This window comes from Coenobita brevimanus, chromosome 17 (genome assembly GCF_032717465.1).
Source record: "Coenobita brevimanus isolate Jiangsu-jjx chromosome 17, ASM3271746v2, whole genome shotgun sequence".
NCBI classification, from domain to species: domain Eukaryota; kingdom Metazoa; phylum Arthropoda; class Malacostraca; order Decapoda; family Coenobitidae; genus Coenobita; species Coenobita brevimanus.
Window position 1 is genome coordinate 12,262,099 of NC_136970.1, and position 27,296 is coordinate 12,289,394.

The following is a 27,296-nucleotide window of genomic DNA, read 5'->3' on the forward strand; positions in this document are numbered from 1 at the left end:
CTATCTATCTATCTATCTATCTATCTATAAACTATATACCATACATATCGAATAACTTTATGATTCCACAGAAAATGTAGGAAGCCTCTAAAAAAAAAAAAAAAAAAAAAAAGCTTAACATGTAGACATTACATTTACACAAAACTGAAGGAACAAACAACATTCCTATGGTGTTTGGATGCTGTCAGAATGTGTCTGCACAGTATATATATTTCAGCTGTGATATTCACTGTTTTAGTTCCAACGTGGAAATAATTAATGTGTCAAAAATAAATCATATCGAAAATCCACAGCAGTTCTTTTGAACAACACGGAAGAACAACTTTTCCTTTTTCATTGCTTTTGAAGTGCAGTGCTGGGAATTCCGTGTGTGTGTGTGTGTGTGTGTGTGTGTGTGTGTGTGTGTGAACTTTTTGGAATACCAGTATAAACTTAAATTTTTTAAAACATTCATTCTTCTCTGTAGGAATGCATTTTTCATCGGCTATTTCTTTTTACTTTTGACTTTTGCCCTTTTGCCTGTTTTGAAAATGCAACCAGGAAAATGCGTTTTACACAGTCTGTTTCGTAAACAGAAGATTTTTTTTGTTCACTTTGCTTTTTTTACTCCGAGTAGAATGTTTCTCACACAACCAGTAAAAATTCTCAGGTTTTATTTTGAGTTACACAATTTTCATACTTTCAGCCTGAGGACTTTTTCATTTCTTGTACAGTTACTAAAGGGTTTTATTCAGCGTAGAAGTTCATGAAATACATAGTTAACTCTCCTAGTTCAGAGTCTCTTCTAAACTGACTAAAAATGTCTGATGATAGGAACAGTGTGGATGAGTTCACCTGTATTTCATTATTAATCATTTCAATCGTCTGTTTTAACAATTACTACAGTTACTAAAAGCTCAAAAACATTAACCAGCTCCACAGGTATCATTATCTATTCGCATAGCCATAGAGGGCACTGCAGGACCAGACCTTTTCCTCGATGGGAGAATGTTAGTTGGAATTAACTTTCTTATGCTGGCCACGTACGAATCAAGAGGGGGTGTCTGTAGTGAGGTCATTGCATGGGAGTGTTGAGGTGTTGTAATGGCTAGGATGAAAGCAACGCATTTAAATGCTATAACTCTCTCTCTCTCTCTCTCTCTCTCTCTCTCTCTCTGAACTGGCAGGGCACTAATACATGCTATGGTGTGCAGACACACCGTCAACGCCGTGTTTTAATGTCCGTCAAGGCTGAATAGCACGGGAATATTGAATAATACCCAAATTACTTGTCAGCTCCACATGTTCACTCACCACTCCCCATAAAGGCGTGTACTGATTTATATAGTAAATTTTTAATTGAAAGGTTTATGGGTTTATTTCAACATCGCAGAACGAGGAGGAGGAAGAGGAAATGATGATGATGATGATGATGAGAAGGAGGACAGGGAGCATGAGGAAGACTAGGAGTGATGATGGCGACAATAATGACGATGACGACCATGATACTGAAGACGACGATGACAACGACGATGATGACTATGATGGTGATGATGACGACTATTTTCATGTACATTGCCCCCATGCCTGAGTATGCAGAACACTCTAGAAACCATGATTTATCGCGCTTTTATTTTACATTATTATTTTTTTTTATTAGTTTTCCAATTCATTTACCTATTTATTATGTATACTAAATTCTCGATAAACTGGATGAAGTTCGTGTCTCTGGGGAGGTACATGGTTAATGAGAGAGAGAGAGAGAGAGAGAGAGAGAGAGAGAGTGTTACCTCCCCAATACTTCATCTGACACATGGGATCTAAACCCAACCTGACTAATCCGGCCATGGTAAAGAACGACAATTTTTTCTTTTATTCCTACTAGTCATAGGAATCCATCCAGCTTTAGCAAACGACGAAATTCAGTGTTTTATTCCTGGTGCCGCCAAGCCTTTTAATTCACCTATAGCAAACATTTGACCTTCCCAGAGTTAAGAACAGCTCTGTGCCTCCTGACATTTATAAACCTCATCTTCATTCTGTCACTGTCTGTCTGTCTTTGCCCGTCTGTATATCTGTCTTATATCTATCTGTTTGTCTCCTTCTCTATCAATCTCTTTATCTTTCTATTGGTCTGTATATCTGATTAGCTGTGTTTATCTGTAATTTATCTCTGCCTGTTTAGCTTCGTTTATATATCTGCCTCCATCTTTCTACCTGTCAGAGTCTGTCTGTGTCTATCTCCTGTCTGCCAATCTGTTTTTCCGTTGTCTGCCTTATCTGTCAATCTGTCTATCTATCTATCTATCTATCTGTCCGTCTGTCTGTTTCTCCTGGCTCAATTCTTCAGGCTTTCCTCTTGGTCTGTTTTCATTCAATTTCCAAGCTAATTTCAAGTTTAAAGTCTCTCTCTCTCTCTCTCTCTCTCTCTCTCTCACACACACACACAGTCACACACTTCAATTATTTTTCCTCCCGACCTACTCCTCCTCCCCTATCAGTCTACCACTCTTCCCTCTCTCTTCTTCCTCCCTTCCCCTCCCTTTCTCAACCTTTCCCTCCCTCCCTCCCTCCCCCAACCTCCCCCCACCCCACACCTAATCAGAGGTCATCATGTTATTCTCTCTACTGGAACATTGTCGCGGATTTTCAGGTGGATTTTCTCCAGATCAATTTTCGTTGCCAGCCGGTTAACTCCTGATTCTTCTGTAATCTCCCGTATTTACCCTCCAACACAATGGGTTAAGCGAGAAAATAAGAGGGAAATGTAACTAGTCAAAGACGAAAGTATATTATTATTTTCCGAAAGACTGATGACCTATTGAAATTCAGGATTTCGTGGAGAAGATTCGCTGAGGAATGTTTAATAATATATCAAAAGTAATTCTTTAAGGATTATGCTGAGAGAGAGAGAGAGAGAGAGAGAGAGAGAGAGAGAGAGAGAGAGAGTTTTAATTTCTTTAAAGATTTATGTTAACCTGACACTGAACCAATACCAACTACAGACGTATGTAGTTATCCTATTCACACAATAGTACTTTTACTTTAACTTGGCCCAGATGGGTATCTTTTTATTTATTTTTTTTATGAAGATCAATGAGAGATCACGACAACGCAACGGCTCTGCATTCTTTCCATAGCTCTTCCTCGTGACTAGCATTATGGAGAGATGGCAATATTAGACTAAGTCAGAGCAAAAGGAGCAAAACAGAAAACGATTTTGTTCAATGAGTAAAAGCTTAGTATTTATATATATAATGAAGAAGTATGTTTGCATGTATGGGTCTACTTACTATGACACACACACACACACACACACACACACACACACACACACACAGCTTATCTCTCTCTCTTTCTCTCTCTCTCTCTAACGCTGACAGTAGGCGAGATGATTTACTCTAGTTTTCTAATGTTATTTCGCCAGCCAGACCCAGAGTATTATTTTTAGATATACCATATATATTTCTAAAGTTTACCCTACTCTTCCCCTGCCTGAGCTGTCTTACTTCTGTTTTCGTTACTAGTGTCTGGGCTATACAGTAATTATTATTATTTTTTTTTTTTTATGCGAGGAAGAAGGAACCAAAGGCCATGAGCCCGCAGTAGCAGTTCCCTCCAAGAGAAAAACAAAATACAATAGAGAGCCACATTCAAGATCCGATCATTTTGAGATGCCTAGACACACTGCGTTTGAAAGACTGGAGATCATAGGCAGCAGGAAATACAGACAGAGGGAGACAGTTACAGAGCTGACCTGTTGCATAAATGAAAGACTGGGAGTAACGGTTAACTCTTGCATTAGAGAGCTGGACAGAAAAGGGATGAGAGTTTGCTGCCAGACGGGTGCTACGCGCCCGTCGTAGAGGTGGAGGAATGCAAGCAGACAGTTTAGAGGAGCAGTGACCATTAAAGTAGCGATAGAAAAGAGATAAAGATGCAACAGTGCGGCGAAGAGACAGAGGTTGAAGGGAGTCAGTAAGAGGAGGAGAGTTAATGAGACGAAAAGCCTTTGACTCCACCCTATTGAGAAGAACTGTATGTCGGGAGCCTCCCCACACATGAGAGTTGTACTCCACACAGGGGCGGATAAAACCCCTGTATAGAGTCAACAATTGTGCAGGGGTAAAGAAAGAGCGAAGTCGGCTTAGCACACCCAATCTCTTGGAAGCAGATTTTACAAGAGATGTAATATGATCTTTCCAAGATAAGTCCCGAGTAAATGAAACCCCAAGCATGTTCAAGGATGATGCAGGATTAAGCTAAATATTATTAAACATCAATGGGTATACCTGTGGAAGATTTTGTCGGGTTGATAGGTGTAAGAACTGAGTCTTAGATGCATTAAAAACAACCATATTATTTTTACCCCAGTCAGAGGTACGAGTCAAATCAGACATTAGGTGTGCCATAGCCTCATCCCTTGTTTGCTGAAGTAACTGTTGAGATGGGCGTTGCGGGAACCGAATGGAAAGGTGAAGGGTGGAGTCATCAGCGCATGAGTGGATAGGGTTAGATGTACAGCTTAGAAGATCATTGATGAATAAAAGGAAGAGAGTTGGTGATAGGACAGAGCCCTGAGGAACACCACTGTTGATGGATCTAGGAGAAGAACGAGGGCCGTCTAAAACAGCGGCTATAGAACGACCAGAAAGGAAGCTAGCGATGAAGGCACAGATACAAGGATAGAAACCATAGGAGGGCAGTTTGGAAGTTAAAGATTTATGCCAGACTCGATCGAAAGCCTTTGAGATGTCGAGTGCAATGGCAAAGCTTTCGCCAAAGTCCCGAAAGGAGGATGACCAGGAGTCTGAAAGTTAGGTGAGAAGATCGCCAGTGGAGCGTCCCTGACGGAACCCATACTGACGATCGGAAAGAAGGTTGTGATAGGAAAGATGCTTTAAAATTTTTCTATTGAGAATTGACTCAAAAACTTTTGAAAAACAGGACGTTAAAGCAATTGGATGATAGTTGGAGGGTTGGGAGTGGTCACCCTTCTTTGGGACTGGCTGAATGAGAGCAAACTTCCAGCAAGAAGGAAAGGTACAAGTTGACAGACAAAGGCGAAAGAGTTTGCCTAGGCAGGGTGTAAGCACAGAAGCACAGTTCTTGAGGACAACAGGAGGGACCCCATCAGGCCCATATGCCTTGTTAGTACTGAGGCCAGTGATGGCAGAAAATACATCAACTGAAGAAATTTTAATGTCAGCCATGAGGAAGCCAGAGGGGGGAAGTGATGGAGGAACAGCACCGGAATCGTCTAAGGTGGAATTGGAGGAGAAAGTCTGTGCAAAGAGACCTGCTTTATCAGTAGAAGAAATAGGTACAGAACCATCAGAGTAGAAAAGAGGAGGGAAGGATGATGAGGTAAAGTTATTAGAAAGATTTTTGGCAAGGTGCCAGAAGGAGCGGGAAGAATTCGAGTTGGAGAGTTGAGAGCATTTAGTATGGATGAAATTATTTTTAGTATAGCGAAGAACAGACTTAGCACGATTCCAGGCAGAAACGTAAAGATGATGTGATTCAGGGGTGGGTTGGCTCCGGTACCTTTTGTAGGCCTTCTCCTTGTTGCGGACAGCATTAGAACAAGCGTGCTTAAACCAAGGCTTTCTTGCGTTAGTCAAAGGATATGAGAAAGGAATGTATGCTTCCATGCCTGAGAGAATAACCTCCGTAATGCGCATGGCACACTCAGATGGCTCCCAGCCATGTAAGCAATAATCATTCCAGGGAAAATCAAAGAAGTACTGCCTGAGGGCCTCCCAGTCCGCGGCTCCAAAATGCCACAGACGACGTTTCCCTGGAGGGTCCGCAGGCCGTACTGGAGCGATAGGACAGGTTAAGGTAATAAGGTTGTGATCGGAGGAGCCCAACAGAGAGAAAAGATTAACAGAGTAGGCAGAAGGATTAGTTGTGAGGAAGAGGTCAAGTATGTTGGAGCTCTCTCCAAGGCGGTCAGGGATACGGGTAGGGTGCTGTACAAGATGCTCTAGGTCATTAAGGATAGAAAAGATGTAGGCTTGTTCACCAGGTGGATCCGTGAAAGGAGAGGAGAGCCAAAGGTGGTGGTGAACATTGAAATCTCCAAAAATGGAGATTTCAGAGAAAGGAGAAATGGATAGAATGTGTTCCATCGTAGGAGTAAGATAGTCGAATAATTTTTGATAGTCAGTAGAATTAGGGGATAAGTAAACAGCACAGATATATTTAGTCAGAGAATGACAGGAAAGCCGAAGCCAGAGTGTGGAGAATTCAGAAGAATAGAGTTCAGGAACACGAGAGCAAGATAAGTTGTTGCGTATATATACACAACAGCCACGTTTGGCTTTGAAATGACTATAGAGAAAGTAGGAGGATACAGAAAAGGGTTTGCTGTCAATTGCCTCAGACAGCTGAGTCTCCGTTAGAAAAAGAAGGTGAGGTTTAGAGGATGAGAGGTGGTGCTCAACAGAGCGAAAGTTAGAGGAAAGGCAGCGAATGTTGCAGAAATGAAGAAGAAGAGAGTCAGACAGTGGTTCCAAGCACCTCGAGTCGTCACCGGGAGAGGGGCGGATGGTGGGGGCATTTATGTTCCCCCCCCCCCCTGGGGACTCCTAGGCTTGGTGAAGAGACGCCATTTTTTTAAAATTTTGAATAGGAAGTGTAGTGTGTACTGTGCATGTAGTTTGGTGTAGATAGTTAAAGAAATTTGTCCTGGAGAGCATGCTGGCCTACTCTCTGTGTAACTGAGGCACTGAAAAAGTTCAGCAAAGGGGGATAGTCACGATCTAGTCCTGAGGGCTGATGAAACGGGAGCTTCAGCACTCCCTGTCATCAGCTTTCCATCCACCTCGGGAGTACTGCCCTGCTCGACTAGTGCTACAGTCTACTCCTGGTATGGGTATTATTATTATTATTATTATTATTATTATTAGTGATGTTCTTACTATTATTACTACTACTACTACTACAACTACTGTGACTGCTAGTACAACTACTATTGCTAGTACTACTACTACTACTATTACTACCACTACTGCAACTACTACTACTACAAGTACTACTGCAATCTATCTACACCTATCTATCAATCTGTTTTTCATTATCACCATCATAGTCACCATCATCATCACCGTTATCATCACTAATATCGTTGTTATTTTTATTATTATTATTTTTCTTCATCACGAATGTCATTTTCTTGAGGTCACTCCTCACACGATGCAGCGTCGGGCAATATATAAGCATCTGAATCATTAAGTGCATGATGTCCAGGTACACTTTCCACATGCAGAGTTATATTTTAGTTACCGATGCCTGATGTGTTATTAATCATTCTCTTGTTACAGCACACACTGCATGACGTAGATGTTTTCCTTTGATATTTACGTATATGCATGGCACATTATTAGAGCTTTTTTTTTAACCTGTTTGTTAGAGCTTACCTGGTTTATCTTTGTTGTAACTGCATGATATACACCTGTACATGACCTACAATGGCGTCTGTTTTTTAATCGGTGCCGTTCTATTGTTCTAACTGCATGACTTTACCAATGCATGACCTACTGTTGACAGTGCATGACCTGCTGTGTGTGTGTGTGTGTGTGTGTGTGTGTGTGTGTGTGTGTGTGTGGAGAAGCCTAATTCACTTTACCTTTCGACGATTTTATTAATCATGTGTGTGTGTGTGTGTGTGTGTGTGTGTGTGTGTGTGTGTGTGTGTGTGTGTGTGTAGAAGCCTAATTCACTTTACCTTTCGACGATTTTATTAATCTCCTGGGATAACTCTTTCGGAGGATCCCTAGCACTTTATCCTTAGCGATTTATTTTGTACATTATTTATGCAGAGTATGGCGAAGTTAGAAGGATGTCTAAGAATAAGACAGTAGCATGCGACAAGCAAAATAAATCGCTTAGGAAAAGGTGTTAGGGAGCTTTCTTAACCTAAGAAAATATGGCCCAGGGTTGACAACATCTAGGCTGGTTTTCTCATCGGTTCATCGGTTGAGGAAGCTCCCTAACACCTCTTCCTCAGCGACTTATTCTTGGATCCAGCTGCCTAATATCCTTTTGTTCGCTATTTTCACGTTCTTGGAATTGAGGGGTGGAGTGTTTTATTCCATTATTGTATTTAAATCTCTCTCTCTCTCTCTCTCTGTATATATATATATATATATATATATATATATATATATATATATATATATATATATATAAATAAATAAATCATCATCATCAGCCGTTTGAGTATCCACTACAGGACCGGCCTATCCCGGCCGAAGTCGGGACGATACAGCCAATGTATCTCTACCAAGTGGCTTAGGCTGTCTTGTAGAGATTGTATGTAGGGACAGAAGTGCTTGTAAGTGTAATTGCACTGTTGGAATGGCTTTGGATGTGTAGTCTGTGAACCAAGTGTAATCGGGCGCGCAAGCCGACTGGGTGCAAGCATATTTTATAGTATGCGACACTGGTTCAACCACAGCGCCCCTATGTCCTCCAAAGAAGTACGTGTCCAGGGGCACACTCCCAGAGTTTATTACCCTGGCGGGGAGCGAACCCTGGTTCACCTGTGTACGAAAAAGCACACTCTACCACTGTACTGCAGAGGCTTCATATATATATATATATATAGATATATATATAGATAGATAGATAGATAGATAGATATAGATAGATAGATAGATATAGATAGATAGATATATAGATAGTGTTACGGAACAGAGAAAGATAATGTACACTTTAAGTGAGAATACGAAGAGTCACTACTGTCCCGTAAAGTTCCAGGTTCAAAACAAAAGAGTTAGGTAAAATTACAAGTTAAAGTTTAATGCTCAAACTAACAACAAAACATTCAGGACTCATAAGGATAATGTAATGGCAAAAACAGGTTAAATATATGGTTAACTGCAATAGCCTCTATTAACACGAAATTAGCAAGAGTAAATTTATCTAAGTCAGCCCTGATAAAATGAGATACCAGATAATACTCAGTGAATGCCAGATAAATTATTACAGATACAAACTATTATCAAAAATGATTGACAAAGAACCCTACATAAATTACAAACTTCACTAAGCCTACAAATTAAACTTATGCTATACAGTACAAGAAAAAATGCAACAACAGTTATACTCAAATTACACACAGCTGCTAGATGGTTGGAGACTTCTTGAGCACTCACAATAATAATATCTGAACAGGGGAGGACAGAGATGTGAACAAAATGAGGAGCAGATCTAAGTGGCAATGATGCAGAGACTGAGCTCATTATATAGGAGCCAGGAGAGCTTGATACAACTTGCAATAAGGACGCGCAAATGAAGCCATGGGGACATAGAGTTGACAATCCCGCTCTGGACAACAGAGAGAACGACTTACTCTACTATAACGGTAGAAGGGGGGGACTGAGGCAGAACACGCTCGTGATCAAACATGCAGCATACTGTGCGTTAAAATTACACAAAGGATGATGAAATCATAGGCTATGTAACACCTCCCCACAAAGAAAAAGAAATTTACAAAGGAAATTTATTACTCTAAAACAATCTGTCTAAAGTCTAGATAAGCAATCTGCAATAACATTTTCTTTCCCCTTGACATGTTGTATGTCTAATGAATACTCCTGAAGAAGTAGACTCCATCTTGTCAATCTCTGATTTTTATCTTTAAACTTACTAAGGAATTTCAGTGGGTTGTGATCGGTATAAATGACTATGGGGTCAAAACCAGAACACAAATAAAATGAAAACTGCTGTAAACCCAAAATTAAGGCCAAAAGCTCTTTCTCAATAGTGGAGTAGTTCTTTTGAGGTGGAGTGAACTTCTTACTGTAATAAGATACAGGATGTTCAATACCCTGATCATCCTCTTGCAGCAAAACAGCCCCAGCTCCTGTATCACTTGCATCAACAGCCATCTTAAAAGGCTTAGCAAAATTTGGAGTAGCGAGCACTGGCTGACTTAATAGAATAGCTTTAAGTTTGTTGAAAGAGGATTCACAGTTATCGGTCCAGACAAATTTAACTCCCTTTTTCAGTAGGTCTGTAAGTGGTGATACAAGAATAGAAAAGTTAAGAACAAATCTCCTGTAATAACCTACCATTCCCAAAAATCTTTGTAGCTCTTTCCTACTTTTAGGTCTGGGAAGATCACTTATAACCTGAACCTTAGCTCCTGGTGGTGCAACATGTCCATCACCAATTACATACCCAAGGTACTGAACTTTAGCTTGACCAAACTCACACTTTGATAAATTAGCTACAAGATTAGCATGAACTAAACGGTCAAGAAATTTACTGACATGGCATAGGTGATCTTTCCAGTTGTCACTGAAGATTAATACATCATCAATATAAACAACACACCCTGCCAAACCCTCTGTTACAACATTCATGAGCTTCTGAAATGTGGCTGGTGCATTCTTCATACCATACGGCATTACAGAACATGCAAAAAGCCTTTCCTAGTGTTACAAAACATGAGATCTCCCTAGCACGTTCAGTCATAGGTACTTGCCAGTATCCCTTTAACAAATCAAACTTACTTATGTACCTAGCCTTTCCGATCTTGTCTATGCAATCTTCCACACGAGGGAGAGGGTAAGTGTCTGTTTTAGTTATCTGATTAACACGTCTGTAGTCGATGCAAAGCCTCTGTGACCCACCTGGCTTAGGGACCAGAGTGACAGGAGAACTCCACTTGCTCTGACAGGGCTCAATCATCTTGTGGTCCAACAGGTAGCCAAGCTCCTTCTGGATGAGAGGAACTTTCACTGGGTTCACACGGTAAGGAGGCAATTTGATTGGCTTTGCGTCTCCAACATCGACATCATGCATCAACACAGTGGTTCTTCCTGGAGTGGCACGGAACACTTGCGGGTACTCCTGCAGTAATGCCGAAAACTCCTGCCTTTCCTTGGGAGGTAGATGAGAAAGCTTAGTCTGGAGATCATTCATGATATCAGGATTCTTCCCCAAACTATCACTCAGGCTCATACTGCATGGGAGAACTTCACTTGCAGACTCGGGTGGAACAGCTACAGTGCAGACTGGATTATTTTCGTCCCGCCTGTGATATAACTTTAGCATGTTGATGTGACATAGTTGCTTGCTCTTTCTACGATCTGGTGTGGCGATGACATAGTTGACATCACTGAGTTTCTTCTCCACGAAATAAGGGCCACTAAACTTGGCTTGAAGAGGTTGCCCATGAACTGGTAGCAGAATCAAAACCTGATCTCCTGGCTGAAAGTGGCGTAACCTGGACTTCTTGTCATACCAAGTCTTCATCTTCTCCTGAGCAGCTCCTAAATTCTCTCTCGCCAGCTGTAAAGCAGTGGACAGCCGTTCTTTGAACTTCATCACATACTCCAGCAGGTTGACGTCATCTTCCTCCGACAGCCAGCATTCCTTGAGTAACTTAAGGGGTCCTCTTACTTCATGGCCAAACAGTAGTTCAAAAGGTGAGAAGCCCAGTGATTCATTTGGAGATTCTCTTGCAGCAAACACAACGAATGGAAGACCTTTATCCCAGTCTTTCTGATGTTCCAAACAGTATTTCTTGAGCATCGATTTGAGTGTTTGATGATATCTCTCCAACGCTCCTTGGGTCTGGGGATGGTAAGCTGAAGACGTGATCTGGGTGATGCCCAACTCTTTCAGAGACTGCTTGAAAACGTTTGACATGAAATTACTTCCCCGGTCTGACTGTACCTCCTTAGGCAGACCAAACTTTGTGAAGAACCCCAGCATTTCCTTAACCACGTTCTTTGCTGAGATGTTTCTAAGTGGAATGGCTTCAGGATAACGAGTAGCCATGTCAATCATGGTCAACACATAAGAAAATCCTGAAGAAGTCTTAGGAAGAGGGCCCACAATATCCACCAACACACGGGTGAAAGGCGCCTCAAAAGGAGGAATGGGAACTAGAGGTGCAACCTTTTCGGCCTGATTACACTTCCCCACAACTTGACAGGTGTGACAAGACTTACAATACCAGGAAACATCCCTGAAGATACCTGGCCAGTAGAAGTGTTTCAAAATGCGTGCCACAGTCTTCCTCACTCCAAGGTGTCCTGCCAAACTGGAATCATGAGCCACTCGAATGATATCCTGCCTACAAACACAAGGGATGACAACTTGATGTACAACCTCCCATTCACAGTCGGCTGATGCTGTTGGGGGTCTCCACTTCCTCATAAGTACTCCTGACTTTACATAATAACAAGTAGAAGCACCGGCTGACTCTTCTTCACTGTAAGCAGAGTTAGCTAGACCTTTCAACTCAGGGTCAGCAACCTGCAACTCAACCAACTCTTGACGAGACAAATTATCAACACTACGGGGTACTGCCTCATCTGGTGAGTGGTCCAAATTAGCAAGAAAAGTGTCAGCTAGGATAACATCATCATCATCATTATCCTCTAAATCACCAGTAACTTTAGACTTAGCCCTAGTGACAGCACATGCAGGGAACACATCAGGGACATCACAATCCTGGGACGCAGCCACTGGCTCACTAGACAACTGAGGAGCTGGACACACTTGACTTCCACCAATATCATTTCCAAGTAAGAAAGTTACACCTGACATTGGGAGTGTCTCAACCAACCCAACCATAACAGAACCATTAACAAAACCAGACTCTAAATTCACTCTGCACAGAGGAACAGAGAAGTAATTATTCCCTACACCTTGTAAGATTACAGTTTCATCAGAGGAATTAACATTAGAGCCTAGAACACTGGTCAGCATAAGGGATTGGCAAGCACCTGTATCACGATATATTTGAACTGATTTCCTGTCATTACTGTCCAGAGGACTGACAAAACCATCAGACAGGAAATTAGCACATGAACTCTTGAGAGTGTCACCCACGTTACTGCTCAAAAGAGGAGCTCCATCATGAGAATTTAAGTTACCCCTCAAAGCAGGTTCAGTTAACTCAGTTAAAGAATTCTGGGAACTCTCAAGAGTGGACACTAGACCAATTGACTGAATATTTAAAGACTCCTTTTTGTTCACATCACGCTGTCTCCTGAAACATCTCTCCGTAGTATGACCAAGCTTACTACAATAAGTACATTTACTTTTCTGAAATCTAGAGGTGAAGCTGGTATTTACTTCCTGAGAAACATCATCCTTATTCTCTTTCCTTTTACCTGTACTCTGAGTAGAGGCAACGTACTTACTCTCAGCTTTCCCTTTTTCTTTAGAATATCTCTTGTGAGTGAGAACATACTCATCAGCTAAAACTGCAGCATCAGATAAATTATCTATCCTTTTCTCATCAAGATATAGGCTTACATCTTTACTAATACACCTTTTGAAATCCTCCAGCAAAATCATCTGCTTAAATTTACCAAAATCAGAATCCACATTCTTAGAATTTAACCACTGCTCTAACAGATCTTCTTTGATTTTTGCATACTCAACATGGGATTGCTTATCTTGCTTGTAAGTTGTCCTAAATTTTACTCTATAGGCTTCAGGAACAAGCTCATAGGCCTTAAGAATCAAGCTCTTAACTACATCATAATTATCAGATTGATCCTGAGGCAAAGATGCATAAGTTACTTGAGCTTTACCGGTGAGAACAGTTTGAAGGAGTACTGGCCAATACTCCTTAGGCCAATTAAAACCTGTAGCTACCCTCTCAAACAACTGAAAATACTTTGTTAAATCAGATTCATTAAAAGGAGGGACAAGTTTAACATTTTTAGCCACATCAAAATCATCAGAGCAAGATGATCCAGTTCCACCTTGTTTCATGCGATACTCATGGTCTGCCTGAATCCTAGCAAGTTCAACTTGTGCCTGTATCTGTGCCTCCTGAATCCGAGCCTGAGATTCCGCCTCCTTAGCCTGAGACTCAGCCTGCTTAGCATTTGCCTGAAATTCAGCTTCTTTAGCACGAGCCTCCTGCAGAGCTAGCTGTAACTTAGCTAATTCAATCTGCGTTTGCTCATTTGGAGGAGTTACATTAAACAAGCTTTTATTAATCATGCCAACAATTTGATCTTTAGAATGATGAGAGCGAACAACAATTCTCAATTGTTGAGCAACAAGCTTAAGTTCATTCTTTGTTCTGTTTTCTATATCACACACTGTTTGCACATTTGACAAAAAATCTTTGGCTTCATCAAGTGTAGAAATAGTAGCCATCATGAATATATCACAGTCACAAAATATCAAACAATATCCTTATGATAATATCCTGAATATCCTGATATGAGGTCGCCAAATTTATGTTACGGAACAGAGAAAGATAATGTACACTTTAAGTGAGAATACGAAGAGTCACTACTGTCCCGTAAAGTTCCAGGTTCAAAACAAAAGAGTTAGGTAAAATTACAAGTTAAAGTTTAATGCTCAAACTAACAATAAAACATTCAGGACTCATAAGGATAATGTAATGGCAAAAACAGGTTAAATATATGGTTAACTGCAATAGCCTCTATTAACACGAAATTAGCAAGAGTAAATTTATCTAAGTCAGCCCTGATAAAATGAGATACCAGATAATACTCAGTGAATGCCAGATAAATTATTACAGATACAAACTATTATCACCCCTCCTCTCGCATAGCTTGGCCTGGCCAGTCGCCATTATGCCCGAGTGTTCCAGCGCCCCTGCTCGTGCCTGCGACCCGTTGAGGGGGGCACCAACCACTAGTTCTGTGCCGTCAGGAGCCACCACCATCCAGGGAACCGTGAATTGGTTCAACGTGAGATCGTGCTACGGTTTCATCAAACGCCGGGACACTGGCGCTGATGTTTTCGTGCACGCATCTGGGATCGTTGCACCAAATCCACGGCATTTCCAGCGCTCACTTGCCGAGGGAGAGACGGTGGAGTTTTGTGTTGTCCAGGCTTCCAAGGGTCCTGAGGCTAAGGACGTCACTGGGCCGAGTGGTGTTGCTGTGCAGGGCTCTGCCCATGCACGGCGGCGTCACCCTGCCCAGAGACGCCGGCCAAAGGGCCTTGGAAGTGCTAGCAACACAAACACACTTGTTGCGATGTGTATCGCGACGGCTGAGGCGTTCAGTGGGGGTAGCAAGGCGGTTCTGGCTGTTCTCCTTCCTCAGATCTTTGAGGAGAACGGCCTTCCACGCCTTGCTATTCCCCGAAGCTTCACCCGCGATACTCGTCTCCCCCCTCGTCAGGAGCGTCAGGCCCGGCGACAGCAGCCACCACCACCTCGCCCGACACCGCGGAAACGGCTGCATCTGTCTGCCCCTCTCAACCGGACGACTGGCGCCACCACCTCGGACCCTTCGATCACCGACCCGGAACCGTTACAGGCCATGGATTGCGAGCATGGGGAGACTGTGGTGGAGGTCCACCTCCCTTCGTCAGGAGCTGAGGAGGAGCGTGTTTCGTCCCCCGTCCCTTCAGACCATCTGGACGTCGTGGAACCCTCCTCCTTGCCCTCTCCATCTGCTCCTGACGAAGTGGAGGAGCCTCTTCCTTCACCACCGCCTGCCGCCATCGCTCTCTCTTCTTCTCCCCCTCCACCTAAGGAGAAGAAGAAAAAGCAAAAGAAGAAAGGGGGAAAGATCAAGAGCGACCCCACCACCGTTGCTCGCCGGATCGAGGCCCTCCTTCCACCACTCTCAGAGACTCGTGATCTCGATGCTCGCACGGATGCGGACTTAGAAGAGCTACTTGAGTGCCTCACGGATCCGATCAACGAATCTGATACCCTACCTCTCGTATATCAGAGACTGTATCAGAAGATCCGTGAGGCATACATCTCCAACTCCCTCTCTCCATCTGAGGAAGCCGTCATCCGTGAGGGCATCGAGATCGATCCACCACGCGCCGCTCTCATCAATTACATCGCCACCAGACTGCTCTCCTAACTGCTGAGCCACGCCTGATCCTGTCCTGCCTTGCTGCTTCGACATGTAGCCGTCACTGCTTTGCTCTCTTTTGAGAGCTTGTTTTCGCTTTCTGTGACGGGCTCTTTGTTTGCCCGTGTCCTCACTATGTGAGGCAAATATTCAACAAACAAAAACTATTATCAAAAATGATTGACAAAGAACCCTACATAAATTACAAACTTCACTAAGCCTACAAATTAAACTTATGCTATACAGTACAAGAAAAAATGCAACAACAGTTATACTCAAATTACACACAGCTGCTAGATGGTTGGAGACTTCTTGAGCACTCACAATAATAATATCTGTACAGGGGAGGACAGAGATGTGAACAAAATGAGGAGCAGATCTAAGTGGCAATGATGCAGAGACTGAGCTCATTATATAGGAGCCAGGAGAGCTTGATACAACTTGCAATAAGGACGCGCAAATGAAGCCATGGGGACATAGAGTTAACAATCCCGCTCTGGACAACAGAGAGAACGACTTACTCTACTATAACGGTAGAAGGGGGGGACTGAGGCAGAACACGCTCGTGATCAAACATGCAGCATACTGTGCGTTAAAATTACACAAAGGATGATGAAATCATAGGCTATGTAACAATAGATAGATAGATAGATAGATAGATAGATAGATATAGATATAGATATAGATATAGATTCTCATTCTCAAAAAAAAAAAAAAAAATATTCAATCCGCAAGGCCATTATTGTACTCATTGAATTGAACATTAACATTGGGTAATTAGCGGCACAATTAAGCTCGTAATGATGGAAGTAGCATGTCATTACGGTCAACAATAAGGATTTTGACGTCTTGAGTGCTGTGATGCTTTTTACTGTTTGTTTAATAATATGTTATGTGTGAAAGTCATACGAGTATGTTTACATTATAATTGTTATTATCATTATCATCATTTTTTTGTCATTATTGTTATTACTGTTGTTGCTGTATTTAATATGGTATTGTTGTTGTTGCTGTTGTTACTTCGTTTCGTTGCTCTGATTTATTGCTGCTACTGATGTTATTGTTCTGGAGTGAGTTTTGAAATAACACATCGCCACACCTATACCATCCCACCAACACTTGATGCATTACCCCTACTTACCATATCCACCACCATCCCCACTCATCACAATCATTCCCTAATCTCATGTACCCAACGTATTTTTTCGTCTCCCACCTTATACTTGCACTTATAGCAGTCTTCCCAAGTCACCCATCTTCACAGGGTAGCCTATACCAGCATCTTCCAAAATACCCTAACCCAGGGTGTCAAACGCACTTGCTACGGCGGACCAGATCTATGAGTACACAGTATACGAACCAAGAAACATAATGAACACTTCATGATCATCTCTTAGATACGTCGTATAAAAATCAGAAGCATGGATTTAGTCAACTCTGGCGCGTTGTGTATTGTACTTTGATCAGTCGTACTGCCTGCTACTGCTGCACCCTGATACTTGGCACTTCTTCCTATGGACGAGTGGATCAAAGTTTAGCACTAACGACTGAGCTATGGCAATTGGCACTAACGACTGAGCTACAGCAATTGGCACCAACGACTGAGCTGTAGCAATTGGCACTAACGACTGAGCTGCAGCAATTGGCACCAACGACTGAGCTACAGCAATTGGCACTAACAACTGAGCTATAGCAATTGGCACTAACGACTGAGCTATAGCAATTGGCACTAACGACTGAGCTATAGCAATTGGCACTAACGACTGAGCTATAGCAATTGGCACTAACGACCGAGCTATAGCAATTGGCACTAACAACTGAGCTACAGCAATTGGCACCAACGACTGAGCTACAGCAATTGGCACTAACGACCGAGCTATAGCAATTGGCACTAACGACTGAGCTATAGCAATTGGCACTAACGACTGTGCTATAGCTCTTCAGTATTAAACTGGGATGTGCATCAGTAAGTTGAGACCGAAGCCGAAACTTGTTCAAATTCATCACAGAAAAGAGTTGTTCACAGGAATATGTACTTCCGAACATTGACATAATCTCTGAGGCCAAATGTAATGATAAAATGTGCCCACACCAACACACGAAAACTTGTTTCTCAACACAGAATCACACTGGAGCGAAATTAATTCTAGCTAAAGTGTTCTGGTACCTCATTTCTACCAACAGAGAATGGGTCCCGAAAAATGAGAAAGTCCTTTATAAGGTTTTCAATGTCAGCAGATCTTCCCTTGAACTCATTCATTAACTTGGAAATCTTGTTGGAGTAATTTTCTGTGCTGATATCGGCATGAAACTTGAGTGTGTTTTGCAGGGACTTCAAGGTCGGAATTGTGAAAGATTAACCTCTGTTAGATGCCTTACAAAAAGCTGAAGTTTCGTCTCAAAGGCACAGGTGCAGTGGTAAACTCTGTCACTGATTTACTGCATCCTTGCATCTTTGTATTTAGGTCATTTAAGTGTACTGTAATATCCACATGAAAGCCAGCTCTTAAACACGTTCATTATCTTTCAGTTCATGCATGTCCTTCCCTTCAGTTCAATAAACATCTGCATTCCATAAAATTGCTTCAGTGCGACTCCCTGACTTAACCAGCGAACATCAGTGTGATATGGTAGTCCGGGTGTGCTCTCATTTTCCTACAAAAAGCAGTTAAACTTTCTGTGGTTCAGACTTCTTCGTATGAAGTTCGCTCCTTATAACGACATCCATGACATTATCCATCTTTACTGTTTTACTGCACAACACTTTTCTATGTACAAAGCATGCACAATACAAATTTGATGGTTCGGGATAACAGTTAGTTTCGTTTAATTTTGTTGCAACAACAGTTTTTCTACCCATCATTTGCAGTGCTTCGTCTGTAGCCAGACTCACAGTTTGTGCCCAGTCAGCACCTATTTATCCTGTGCACCTAACAAACTCTTGAAAATGTCATCATCTATTGTTGTTCCTTTCACTGGCGCCAGCTCTACAAATTCTTCTGTTACATGCACATTTTCATCCACACCACGAATAAAAACTGCAAATTGAGCTACAATTACTTGATCGGTACTTTCATCACTTTCAACTGAAAATGCAGTAAAGGACTTACCTTTGTCTTTGAGTTGACTGTTAATAATCTCTGATAATTCATTCATTCTTTCTGCAACTGTATTTCTAAAGGGGCTTGTGTTTGCAAATGCTTGACGTTTTTCCGGGCAAATATCTTCTGAAACCATCAACATATATTTCATTAAAAAGTTCCCTTCAGAAAATGGCTTCGATGACACCGCTATTTCATGGGCAGTCCTTTAGCCTGCTTTATCTACAGCATCACTTACTTGATGAACACCCATAAATACTGACTGCTGCATTTTCAATGACTGCTGCAACTCCTTCACTTTGTCTTCACATAACTTTCCACTGTATTTATAAAACTTCGATGGTTTGTTTGTTTCATAATGCCGTCGAATGTTAGATTCTTTGGCAACAGATACCAATTGATTATAAATCAACAAAATATATATATATATATATATATATATATATATATATATATATATATATATATATATATATACCTAGGCTGCTTCCCCTAAGGAAAGGGAGGTAGCCGAGACAGGACGACACACTCCCCATTAACTCATCCATTCAAACACATTCATTCGCATCTTAGCCCCAAAGGGGAGAAGGGACAGAGCCTCACCGCACCACACCGCACAAGGGTCAACTGCGCAGTGCAATGAATGACATCCGCAGCAGGACCCGACAGCAGAGCTGGTTTACCCCTGCCACATCATAATAGACCCATCCCCTTACTCACACCTGACCTGATTAGCTGATCATACCAAATGCGGGAGAATATCCCCTCAGGGCTGCGTCATCATTTATTCATTCACAATTTCTCTCCATTTATTTCTGTCACGCACAGCCACTCTTCCTTGCTCAACAGACATCCCTTTCGCATCCAGCACTCTCTTCACACTGTCCATCCATCCTATTCTTGGTCTCCCTCTCAGCCTTACACCTCTCACATCAGATCTAGTTTTCTTTTTCACCAATAGCTCATTATCCATTCTTTCCATATCCCCAAACCATCGCAACACCCTCTGCTCAACTCTACCAGCCATCTCCTGAACAACTCCAGTTCTCCCTCACACTTCATCATTTCGCACTCGGTCCATACGCGTCACTCCACACATACTCCTCAGACACCTCATCTCCATTACATTCAAACTTTTCCTCTCTGCTACGCCCATATTCCTTGTTTCAGCCCCATATAACGCAGTCGGTACCACAACACCCTCATACAGCCTTCTCTTTACATCCATTCTAAGCGAACGGCATCTAAACACTTTTTTCATTCCTCCCAGCACCTTACCTACTTCATTCATTCTAAACTTCACTTCTGCATCAATTCTTCCATCCACAGCAATATGTGACCCTAAATATTTAAAACACTCTATCTCTTCAAACAACTCACCATTCAAAACTCTATTCATCCCCCTACAATCTACCAACCTCGTACACTTCATCACTTTACTCTTATTCTCATTTACTTTTAATTTCCTCCTTTCACACACCATTCCAAACTCCACTACCAACTGTCTCAATGTCTCATTTGAATCAGCCACCAGTGCAGTATCATCTGGAAACAGGAGCTGCTTCAGATTCCACTCTCCACCATCAACATTCACCAGACTCAGACCTCCACCTAAAACTCTTGCATTCACCTCCCTTACAACACCATCCATATAAATATTAAACAACCAAGGCGATATCACACATCCCTGTCGCAGCCCCACTCTCACGGGAAACCAGTCACTCACAGCATTCCCCACTCTTTCACACACCCTACTATTTACATAAAAACTTTTCACCCCTTTTAGTAACCTACCATCAGGTCCATACGATCTTAAAACAGTTCACAAAGCCTCCCTATCAATACTATCATACGCTTTCTTTAAATCCATGAACGCCCAAACACATCCTTTCCTTTCGCTAAATACTTTTCACATACTTGTCTCACAGCGAACACCTGATCCACTCATCTCCTGCCTCTCGTAAAGCCACACTGCTCATCACCAATCACTCCCTCTGTACCCTTTCTAAGTCTCATAATTAACACTCTACCATACACCTTACCTACAACACTCAACAGACTTATACCCCTAAAGCTAGTACATTCATACTTATCACCCTTCCCTTTATACAACGGGACCACACAAGCACTTGCCCAATCAATTAGCACCATACCTTTCACAAAGCACACATTCAACAATCTTACTGACCAGTCAACAATAGTCACTCCACCACCCTTCAGGCATTCCACAGCAGACCCATCCATACCTGCAGCTTTCCCTGTTTTCATCTCCTTTACTGCCTTCTCCACTTCCTCCTTCGTGATCAAAGAATCATTTAACTCTCCCAACACATTTATTCATTTCACCCTTCCATCCGCCACAATCTCAGCCACCCTTTCCTCCTCTACATTTAACAATCTTTCAAAATACTCTTCCTTACTGCATCCATCACAATTAACATCATTCCATCCTCTGCTTTTACTCGCTCTTCCTTCCCAGACTCTCCCTTTCTCACCGTTTTAACCTCCTTCCAGAACATTTTCTTATTCTTTTGAAAATTCTCAGTCAGCCGCCTACCCCACCTCTCATCTGCTGCCACTTTAGCATCACGTACAGCCCTTCTCGCCCTATTCCTCTTTTCCTTATACCTTTCATATGACACCTCATCTCTCCTCTGCAGCCACACTTCATATGCACGTCTCTTCTCAGCCACAGCCATTCTTACTTCCTCGCACCACCATTCACTTCCTTTTCATACACCACCACCCACACGTCTCACACCACACACCTCTTCTCCATGCCCCTCCACTGCACTCTTAAACAACTGCCATTCCTCCTCCACACTGCCATTTTCCTGATCTTTCACTGCGTTCCACTCATCTTTCAATTTCTCCTGATACTCTATCATTTTCTCTCTTTTATCCAACTCCCTCAATTTCAAAACCTCCCTGCCACACCTAACCCTCCCAGCTTTCACCCATCTCTTACCTACTCTTAACTTTATATATATATATATATATATATATATATATATATATATATATATATATATATATATATATATATATATATATATATATATATATCCCATTGGAGCCCAGTATTGGACAGAACTGGGAGTTTTCAAAGCTTACAAAGTAGGGAAACTCCGGGTAGGGGACCTATGAGCTTCGCGACTATGAGCCGATAGGAGGGAGGTACGCTTAGTACCCCCCAGTACAATGCCTCGCCCATCAACTCTGGGATCCAATGGGATGTATATATATATATATATATATATATATATATATATATATATATATATATATATATATATGAGCACCAACCGATGCTCTTCTTTAACTGTTTTCTTCTTTGGTAACATGATTATAGGCTCATAAGTAATAACACTCTCCACTGCTGTTATGGAAATAGCAACGTTCCAACTGCCTCGAGCGACAAAACAGGACAGTTACTGGAATGGCTGGCTAAGCTAGGTGCCTGCCATGTCAGGGTTTTGACGTCTAATTCCTGTACGCCAATAGTGTCCGCCCGTCTACAACTAGTACAATGGCACGTATACAACTCCACTGAACCATTAAAAACAGCTCGTTGTACCGAACTTTCACTGGTGTTACTGCACTGAGTATTATGCTTTAGGAAATAGGAGCCTATTTTATTCAGCTGAGCGATGCTTTCACTACTTAGGTCAGTGTTTCTCAAACTTTTTAACTCCATTCTTCACTTGTTGGGATCTTAGCATACTCGTGGCCCCCTTTCAGGTTTCTCTGAAGCACCTCACAAAAAATGATGGAAAAAAAATTTGTTTTGGTGCTCTTCATTTATTTTATTGCTTACAACTGTCAGTCAGAATGCATATTTCGTTACTTATCAGTGGGATGGATGACAATGTTTGCTCTCAGTCAGTCGACTGATTCGAGGGATAAAGCACATCTCATATCTGGGTCCACATCCAACCGGTTTCGGGTTTTACTTTTTGTGTGTAGAGGACTAGAGAAACTAGGTTCACATAAATATGTTGTGGAAAATGGCACGAGGACTCTAAGTGGGATTTCACAGACACACTGTGATTTACTACCTACATTAGCCCCCCGTGGCCCTCCTAAAATCCTGCCGTGGCCCCCTTGGGTGCCATGGCTCCGAGTATGAGAACCAGTGACTTGGGTGCTCAAAGTATGACTGGAGCTGCAAGTGGACCGCAGACCGCATGTACGAGGGTTTAGGGCCGCATGCGGCTCAAGAGCTGCATGTTTGACACCCCTGCGGCCTAAAATATCCCAGTCCATCCCGCCCACTCCTGTTAACCCACTGCATCTGTGTCATTGAGAACGTTATTCTGATGGATTTAAAAGATAACTCCTATGCCCATCGAATGAGTGCTATGATGATGATGATTATGATAATAAGCTTATTCTTGCAGCCTTTTAAAACAATCATCATTCTTGAATAATGACTCTGTGAAAGCATGCTTCCTTCTCCCGGCAGTTGGGAATTTTGTAATTTTCTTTGCTTCCTGTTCTTGAATAATACTAGGAATTACTAAGCTGATTATGGTAGTGATTTTAAAAGGCTGCAAAAATACTCATCATCATCATCACCATCATCATCACACCCATCCTAACCCAGTTCCTACTAACAGCAATACAAATCATCATCATCATCATCATCATCATCATCATCATCCATATTCTCACCACCAGCAATACAATTCTCCGAAACGCAGTTCACATACACATGGCCTTTAATTCAGCCCATTTTTCGATATACATTTTTCGGCCGCTGCATATGGATATCACACCGCGTCCTGGGATTTTCGAAAAAGGCATAAAGTGTGACGCTCTATTTGAACAGTATAATTGGTAATCTGGGAACCATCAGCGCTTTGGACGAATTAAAATGAAAAAAGAGAAGGGATTGTTTCATTCCGTATTATTGGGGGTGCCGTACTGTGTATGTGTGTGTGTGTGTGTGTGTGTGTGTGTGCTTTTCTAGGTACTGTTGCTAAGTATATTGTTTCGTACCGTCATTCTCTCTCTCTCTCTCTCTCTCTCTCCAACTAGTTATTCTTTGCCACAGGAGTGGCATAACCAACACAATACCCCACAACGATGTACCGGGATTTCCCCAAATTGGTCTTTATTACACCCTGCATTAAGGCTTAACTATTATTCTACCGCCTCCCCCTTCTTTATGCGTTGGAGTAATTCTGAAGCTTTTTTTTTTTTCTCTCTCTCTCTCTGGTGGGGCCTATCACCACGTTGGTTTGTGTTGTTTGTGAATATTTTGAAAGATTTTACAATGGTGTAGATATGAAAAGTGCTTATTTTCGGTTTCTTTTTTCTGTTTCTAATTACTCTCATAAGTTTTGCATTTTATTAAGATATTAGAGTAATATCAGTGAAGTGTGCTTAGCGCGTGACGAGTGAGCGAGCGCCGTGTCATCACAATTTCCCTCTGATATATTATTTCTTCATGATGGTGGCCGAACACTATAAGATGAACAGCAACAATGGTGAAATGCACGTAAATCGCAATATAAAAGCTGACTCAATAAACAATGTCACTCGCTGCAGGAATAACGGAGACTGGAGTGTCAAATATGTTATTTCTCGAATTCGAGTCAAGAACTTTGGTTATGTCGTTTCCATAGTAACATCGATGAGGTTTGAATATTCAAACTTACTTACTGCGAAAGAAACTCACACGTGTTATTTTCAGTTTTGCTCCCGCATAATAGAAGCATCACATCGTACAAACCACGCAGAACATTCGCAATGACCAAGTAATTTCAGCGAACTAAGGCAAGCTGTCGACTCGCAATCAGAGGACGCAAGTAAGAAACAGGGCGTTTCCCCTGGATGATTTCTCCCTGGATGATTTTGGCTACTGATTTAACTTACAATCGCTCACTGAGTATTGTGGAGCATATATTATGAAACGAAGAAAACCGAAGTTTTCAGGTTTTGTCTGAGCAACATAGGTTCCAGCGGTATGCCAGTGCTGGTGTAAAGACAGGCGCTGTAGCATTCATCACATGCGCAATGCTAAATTCTCCAATCTCCGTTGCCAACCTGCTGTCGACGAAACTGAAATGATAGACTTAGATATTGATGGGATGATTAAATCCAGAAATGGGATGTTTTCCCTTGGAGATAAAACCATCGAAACAGCAGAAACGTTAATATAAAATTATAGGCGGAATCTTTGATAATTAATTGCTAGAGCTGATGCAAAAAAACAAACTGTTACAACGGAAAATCGTTTTTAAATTGATTTCGTAACTGAGGCGGTCACCGATTACAGCCGAACACTCCCTTGAAAAACTCGAGATTCCAAGGGGTTCCTACACCTTCATGGATGAGTTTTTAGTTGATAACAAAATTTATTGAATGAATATATCACATACAGGAAGAATTTCAACTCTACTTCACATAGGAGTAAAGTTATTAGCTTCTGTTTAGCGTGACGGTAGGGTCGGGCCGGCCCGCTCATTTTCAGACTTCAACTGAGAGTACAGGTAAACATCGCTCGCTATTTCATAATAAATCTTTGGCAGGAGCTAGTATCACCACGAAACCCAATTATCGTACTACATTTGGTTTACTCAAATTTCAAAAAGGTCCCCAACCCTTTTCAGCTCAGTTACTGGCTGGATGTATGTAGATTGGGGATTCGATTTGCAGTGACCAGTGAGATTAATTCCCACCAAGACACAGTAATCCAGTCGTGGGAGTGGCCCAAGCGTCAGACAAACAAACTGAGAACAACATCTTATATCGGCAGCATTTATAAATTATCCTGCACCTGCTACAACTATTACTATTAACGGTACCTCTAGCCTATTGTATAAAAAAGTCATATTAAAACTAACACTGCCACAACTACTATTATCATTATTAATATTCTTAACATCACTACTCTTATCACTCTACAACTGATGCAATTACAACTTATTCACAAACCACCACCACCACCATCACCACCTCCACCACCACCATCACCAGCAGCAGCAGCAGCAGCAGCACCCTAAAATATTCTATAGAAAACTTCCTTCATTCAGGATGTGACTTCCTGTTCTATACAACTCCAGTGAAAACGCTTATTTCATCTCCCCAGTTCGTTCTCTATCTGCCTCTTCCTCTCATTCAATTTCCAGATTGCCACTTAAGTTACCCTGGTCGTCCATATGTTATCTGCTTTACCAAAAACGTGGCCTGCCAACATCTACTTCCACTTACCACATCCCATATCAAGGACTCTCTCTCTCTCTCTCTCTCTCTCTCTCATATGGCCTTTAACTCTCCCAGGTCCGCGTCTCTCCTGAGCTGAAAAAATCGTGTGTCGGCAGCAATATAAAAGCAATGTATTGAGGATATCTGAGACTGAATCTGTGCCAATAAAAACCCATTGTTTGTAGAGTACAGGATATATAATGGTCGTTTCCAAGTAGTTGCAACCTTCGTCTCATCTGGACATGAACCCTGTGGACTGCAGGCTGAAGTTGCTCGTCTCCTGCAGTCCACCATCCTCCATTCGGGTAGAGAACTGAGGAAGTATGTGTACCCGAGCAGTGGAGCCGGCCAGTCCTACCGGCGCCACCACGTGAAGGCCGCCCCTCCAGCATCTGCCTTGTGCAGCACAAGGCAGAACTAGCCTACCTACAAAAGATCTACCCAAAGCGGCATAAAGTCGTCTGGCGGCAGCAAGATTACAAGTCAGAAATGGTCCATGTAAGGGGTTATTGGAGGCTGTTTGAAACCCCAACACTATAACGGTGTTGGAGGGGTACTTCACGTGCTGGCATCGCAATAACCGAGCGGCTTCACTGCCAGGTTATACAAACGTTCCTCACCTCCATCCCTATCCCCCGAAAGGACAATGGATTGCAGGAAAAGGGTTACTCAGCCTGCAGTCTACTGGGTTCACGCTCAAATGAGCCTGGTGCCGCAACAACAACAACAGCAACAACAAACAGAAAGCACTCAGAGGGCGCATACCTCAGCCAATGTCATTGCCATTAAAAAGGATCCGGATCCGGATCATTGGAGATATTGTATGGAATACATAGGATTGGGATCAGTCCCAAAACTTAATCAATTTTTCCTTGACCCATGCCCCACTCTTCCACAAAGTTTTATTGAAATTCATTGAGAACTTTTGGAGATATTATGCATAGGGTCCGGATCCGGATCAGGATCCGCCCCCAAATTTAATCAATTCTTTCTTGTCCCGTGGCCCACTCTTCCACCAAATTTCATTGAAATTCACTGAGAACGTTTGGAAATATCGTCTGGACAACAGACAGACAAACATATGTGAATACATAACCGCCTCCAACTACGTTGACGGAGGTACCAACAACAACAGCACCAAAAACAACAGTAAAAACAACAGCAAAAA

General features: G+C 42.1%; 1 protein-coding gene across 1 annotated transcript in view; it reads left to right on the forward strand.

Annotated features, from left to right (window-relative positions):
* The first annotated feature begins 1,432 nt into the window (after positions 1–1,432).
* LOC145391205 (lachesin-like) overlaps positions 1,433–27,296 on the forward strand; it is an 88,545-nt gene continuing 62,681 nt past the window's right edge. Inside the window, exon 1 of the mRNA XM_080265881.1 lies at positions 1,433–1,526. Within this exon, the coding sequence (XP_080122007.1) occupies positions 1,433–1,526 (94 nt within the window). The remainder of the gene's footprint in view (positions 1,527–27,296) is intronic.